This window comes from Sesamum indicum, linkage group LG9 (genome assembly GCF_000512975.1).
Source record: "Sesamum indicum cultivar Zhongzhi No. 13 linkage group LG9, S_indicum_v1.0, whole genome shotgun sequence".
NCBI classification, from domain to species: domain Eukaryota; kingdom Viridiplantae; phylum Streptophyta; class Magnoliopsida; order Lamiales; family Pedaliaceae; genus Sesamum; species Sesamum indicum.
The window spans coordinates 4,836,189-4,842,107 of record NC_026153.1 but is presented as its reverse complement, the minus strand read 5'-3'; the positions used below and the strand labels follow the sequence as shown (position 1 = coordinate 4,842,107).

Genomic DNA, 5,919 nt, shown 5'->3' with positions numbered 1-5,919 from the left:
ATACATATATATATATATATATATATTAAATAACTTCCATGAATTTTATAAAATGAAGCAATTTACCATTTACGTGATTTCGCACAATTCACTCGCCTTTTAAATTATATAATAATTTTTATAACCTTATTTAAGAACTGTTAGACTTGATTGAATTTAGGGTCCAAACTTAATTAACAAGATCAAAAGATTAGATCTTGTCTAATTTAAATCGAGGGTCTATATTTAAAATATATAGTGAAATATATTTTTGTTAAAACAAAAATTAAATTATTTTTTGTTATCTGAATTATATTCGTTTTTACATTTTGGTATCTTAACAAATGAAAAATTCAAGCCGTCTATATGAATTTATACCATATAAACTATGAATTATTAAATTAATACATGATGGAAATATCATATAATCATCTAACAAATAATATGGTACAAATTCAACGTCAGCAAGTCCCTAATAAACCTAAGTCTTAGGTAAGCTGTGTAGGAGTATCAAAGCAATGATTCCATCATCAAGTCAAGTTTCAGTTTTTATTTATGAGTGATGAATGTAGAGTGTGAAGTTTTCCGGTTTCATGCTTATTGAAATATCTCTTTATACTTCTTTATGTATTCTTCTTTACATATCACCTAAAGATTTATAAATTGGAGGTGTGTACATAAATAATAAATTTTAATAATAATTTATAATAAGTGAGCAAAACGTATTTGTGGATTTACACACAAATTAGAGTACGGTAAATTATTAGAATGATCTTCGAGAATATAAAAAACACATTCGTGATCGATTCGGGCTAAGGCCTCGTCAACTTGTTTGATTCAGGTGTTCACACAAATTTCATATTCACAAAAAGAAATTAAGAGACTGGAAAATCTGAATGCATAAATTTAAATGAAAGAGTTACAACATTTGAAGTGATGATTGTCCCTTGATTTTTTACTCTAAATTCTAATTCAAGGTTTTAAAGTGTAATTTTATATGATTTTATGTATTTTAGCAAATATTTCAATTATAGACAAAAATGTAGTTTTATAATTATATTTTCATATCAAATAAGTCGATAAATTAAATGTTAAACTTTGTAACAGTAAAGTAATTATACATAGAAAATGAACCAAATGTATTAAAAACTTAGAAATAGAAAAGCTGATCAATAAATAAGAGAAAGAAAAATCATTTTGGAAGAACAACTTTATAAAAATAATTTGAAGTTAATAAAAAAAGGCAATTGACATAGTAGAGTAAAAATAGATATCTGCAAGTAAAAATCTCAATTGAATTTTTAAAAGAATAAGAAAATGATAATTGACTTTTTAATGTTTTTTTATTTTTTATTTTTATGTCAAATGTAAACTAATTTAGCTTACATAAGATCCAAAACAAGAAACTTTGGGTAGTCAAGTTTTCGTTATTTTTTTTGGTAATAAATAATGTATTTACTTATATATATATATATATAAGGGTGCATCGCACGTTATAGTTGGAAGTAGAAAATATTGGACATCCACAATTTCCTAGTTTGAGTTTAAGGAAGTAATAAAATCGTTGTATACAACCAATATGGACCAATGGAGGTTCCATTCCAAGAACAGAAAAGGAAGAGAGGTTGAAGCAAGAATGGGGGCTGAACGACATTTTAGGCAGCGGGAAGGGCGGTTTCGATTGCCATCCATTCATGCCAAGTTGATAAACACCCTTTCCATCTTCATTTCCACAACTCCATCTCAATCCTCCAGCCACCGAGGGTGCGGCATCCACCTCCACGAATTCCACCACTTTCCTCAAGGTGAGTTTCATTTTACGCAAAATTGGAATCTGGGCTTGTAGATGTTGCACTGAACAAGCTGGGAAACATCAAGTTAGAACATGGGATTGCCTGAAAATGTGTTTCTTTTTAAGTATTTGTATTTGTGTCTTTCTTATCGTATTTTGATGTGTATTTACTCGGGATTTGTCCTTTTTCTCTTTTTCTTGTCGACAACCTGTGGTGTTGTGCTGATCTATCTTGATTACTGGGTGCTCATGCTTGCAAAAGAAATTTACTTTACTAGCTACATTATGGTTTGTTCTCATTCTGGGATAAGGCAAGAATCTATCTTGAGTGTGTTTGTATTTGATTATGTTGTGGTTTCTCTTGCTTCTGATTAGTCAGTATGCTATGGCGTGGGAGGAGCATATTTTGGTATAAATGTATTAGACTCTTGCAATGCCCCATTGATCCATAACAGCAGAAAATTTTCAACAACGTTTTCGAGTCCTTGTTATGAATGTATTTTGCTTTTCAATTCGGAAAATGGTAGAAGGGCAAGAGCATCTTATACATTGTGGAACATGATTTTTGTCTCGTACTATATACAAAGGATCGCAGTCTTACAGAGCCAATATATAAAATGCAATGCGATTCAGTATTGTGCTTCATTAGCTTGTGTTTTACCCACGGATTCTTCAGATGTGAATATAGCATGACATGATAGTTTTTTACGGAACAGGGAATTTGCTTCCCCTCATGTTCTTGACTTTCTAATTGTATTTGTTTTACCTATTCTGGATTGTATTTGCTAATTGCGCCTCTGGGTTGGTAAATATTGACGTATTGCTTGGTGGAACAGTAAATACTTTCAGTTAAACTTAAACGTCTAAAGTCTTGTGTTTCAAGTTTGATGGCTTTCGATGTGAAGTTGTCTGCTTAAGTAGTGTTTGATTGATTGTTGCTTGTGGTTGTTATTCATCATTTGTTCTTTATTGCTAATCAATTGTTAAACATTAACATGCATAATATAATGGCATGTAAATGTTTCGCTTCAAAGAAAAAAAAATATCTCAAGTTCACATCAGTATTGGTATCTTTTTAATTGCTCATCGCGGGACTTCTTTGATAATGTACTTGGAAGTGCTTACTCTTTAAGTTCAAACAGATCTTAATTTGTTTTTGTTGGGTAAACAACATTTTATCCTTGTGTTTTTGAAGAAGGATGTATTCGCCCCTTTGTTATGGAAAAAAGGCATACATAGTCCTTGTGGTTCAGAGAAAGGCAACTTATTGTTTATCCCTTATCGCATTAGAAAAAAACAAACCCACCCTTATATATATGAGATGGAATTTCTAATTTATTTATCATTTTCTAATTTCCTGAATATTAATGTGAAATCATTAAAATACATATGTGAAATATTTTATTTATTAACAATGCACATATTATTTCAAAGACGTGAAAAAGGTAAAAAGGTGTCCTATAGTATTTCAAAATAGTAAGGGGTCAGGTGCCTTGTTTCTAAAGCACAGGATGCACACACTTTCCAGAAAGGAGTAAAATGCAAATTTACCCCTTTTTTTCTTGAAAATTTACTCTTAACCTTGTACATTTTTCTTTTATTTTTCTACAGCTCTTGTTGAAAAATGGCTGACTCAGAGGATATTCAGCCACTCGTCTGTGACAACGGGACAGGAATGGTTAAGGTATTATATTAGAAACTTTTGACTCAAGCTGTGTAGAAGAAAGACTTAACTTTCGAGCTTCTTTCAAGTGCTGCAGTAGAAAATGGCTACTTTAGAATCTGGTTTACTCATGCTCTACTTAATTTTTCATTAGGCTGGATTTGCTGGAGATGATGCCCCCAGAGCTGTGTTTCCTAGCATCATTGGTCGGCCTCGTCACACTGGTGTGATGGTGGGCATGGGCCAGAAAGATGCTTATGTTGGGGATGAAGCTCAGTCCAAACGTGGTATTCTGACACTCAAGTATCCGATTGAGCATGGTATTGTGAACAACTGGGATGATATGGAGAAAATCTGGCACCACACCTTCTACAATGAACTTCGTGTTGCGCCAGAGGAGCACCCGATTCTGCTCACTGAAGCTCCTCTCAACCCGAAGGCTAACCGTGAAAAGATGACCCAGATTATGTTCGAGACATTTAATGCTCCTGCCATGTATGTAGCCATTCAAGCCGTTCTATCGCTTTATGCAAGCGGCCGTACAACAGGTTGGTAATTTGATGTTTGCAGTGTTTGTGATTTATCCAGCGTACTGTTGGCCACAGGAGCTGTTTGCACATGATGTTAATGAATTGGTGTTTTCTTTTTCCTTTTCGTTTAACGTAGAAACACGAAAAAAGTTCTTTGGCCTTTCCTAATACATCATCCTTTCAGTCACAACCTAAATCAATTAACCACCACCATGCTCTCCCTTTTACATTTATGACATCTTATTTGCGCCTTTTGTACATTTGCATGGTACGAAAAGTGCCTGTCAATGGCAACTCATTATAGAGATATTCACAGTGCTGGATGTTTGTTGTAGGAATCGTGCTGGACTCGGGAGATGGTGTCAGTCACACTGTCCCTATCTACGAGGGATATTCTCTGCCTCATGCCATCCTTCGTCTGGACTTAGCCGGTCGAGACCTTACGGACGCCTTCATGAAAATCTTAACAGAACGTGGGTACAGCTTTACCACCTCAGCGGAACGAGAAATTGTGAGGGACATGAAGGAGAAACTTTCATACATTGCTCTTGATTATGAGCAGGAGTTAGAGAATGCCAAAACGAACTCTGAAGTTGAGAAAAGCTATGAATTACCAGATGGGCAGGTCATAACTATTGGGGCTGAGCGTTTCCGATGCCCTGAGGTTCTTTTCCAACCTGCAATGATAGGAATGGAGGCTGCAGGCATCCATGAAACCACATACAACTCGATCATGAAGTGTGATGTTGATATTAGGAAAGATCTTTACGGGAACATCGTCCTCAGTGGTGGTTCTACCATGTTCCCAGGCATTGCCGACAGAATGAGCAAGGAAATCACTGCTTTGGCACCAAGTAGTATGAAGATTAAGGTGGTAGCTCCACCAGAAAGGAAGTATAGTGTGTGGATTGGAGGTTCCATTTTGGCATCCCTGAGCACCTTCCAGCAGGTATATTCCATATACTTCTGACTAAAAACCTCACAATTATATCACGTCCTCCATTATGGACAATGACCATTATATAGGTTAGACTTCGCATTGAGCAATAGTGCTAAGATCTACCTATTGTTTAGTGATAATTACACTAACACTTCTTGAAATTTATACATGTTACAAAAAACCGTCAACTCTAAAAGTTGCACTGCACCTCATACAATCATATTTTATATTTCAAAATTTCTCTCATCAAATCACATCCCCCATTGGGAATCTATAATATAAAAGATGACTGCGGGAGCATCAGTATAAGTTTTCCAAAATTTTACGAATTTGTTTATAATATGCCCAAACTTCAGAAGATGTTTCTGTAGTGATCACTTTTATTCACTCAACTTCTTATTTTTTAAGCATTGTAGGGGTTAAGGGTAGCTTAAGCTAAGGTGATGTCATTTGCGCATAATAGTTTGGTTAGATGTATTGATAAGATAATTTCTACTACGATACAGATGTGGATCGCAAAGGCAGAATATGATGAATCCGGCCCCTCCATTGTGCACCGCAAATGCTTCTAGCTTTCTGGGATTATCTCTGAACAAGAAGCTATGCTTGATAAGCATATCATGATTTCTTAAAAATAACAATGGTACTATTATGTATGATCCACAGTGCGCAGTCTCACTTCAGCGGTGCGCGACGAGCCAGCCCGGCAGGTTTCTCCTTGATGCTGACAGCATATAGTAAACAGATTCGACGAGTTATTTCATTATCAATAAATCTCTCTAAAGAAAATGTTTCATTTTCTTCCATGATTCAATATTGATACTATTTATAGGAGAGGTAACTTGTAATGTTTTGCAGTAGTATTTGTTAACCAGTTTAGTTTACCTGTATTGCTGTTTTACTTTCATGTAGTTTTTTTGCATGTCTTTGAGACTGTATACTGGATACATGTATTCACTCTCCACAGTAGTTGTCAGTAATTAAAGAGCAGTAGACTACATCTATTTTCTTGCCA

At 34.8% G+C, this 5,919-nt stretch overlaps 1 protein-coding gene across 1 annotated transcript; it reads left to right on the top strand.

Moving 5' to 3' along the window:
- On the top strand, positions 1,592-5,919 carry LOC105170653 (actin). Its single transcript, XM_011091509.2, has 5 exons — positions 1,592-1,784; positions 3,383-3,455; positions 3,589-3,982; positions 4,300-4,913; positions 5,411-5,919. The coding sequence occupies exons 2-5, from the start codon at positions 3,396-3,398 to the stop codon at positions 5,474-5,476; spliced, it is 1,134 nt and encodes a 377-aa protein (XP_011089811.1). The 5' UTR covers positions 1,592-1,784; positions 3,383-3,395; the 3' UTR covers positions 5,477-5,919.

What these genes read in the sequence shown, in the direction of transcription:
- LOC105170653 (XM_011091509.2), top strand. Translation starts at nt 3,396, where the DNA reads ATGGCTGACTCAGAGGATATTCAGCCACTCGTCTGTGACAACGGGACA. An exon ending in ACGGGACAGGAATGGTTAAG is followed by an intron (nt 3,456 to 3,588) that starts GTATTATATTAG and finishes ATTTTTCATTAG; the next exon opens with GCTGGATTTGCTGGAGATGA. An exon ending in TGCAAGCGGCCGTACAACAG is followed by an intron (nt 3,983 to 4,299) that starts GTTGGTAATTTG and finishes TGTTTGTTGTAG; the next exon opens with GAATCGTGCTGGACTCGGGA.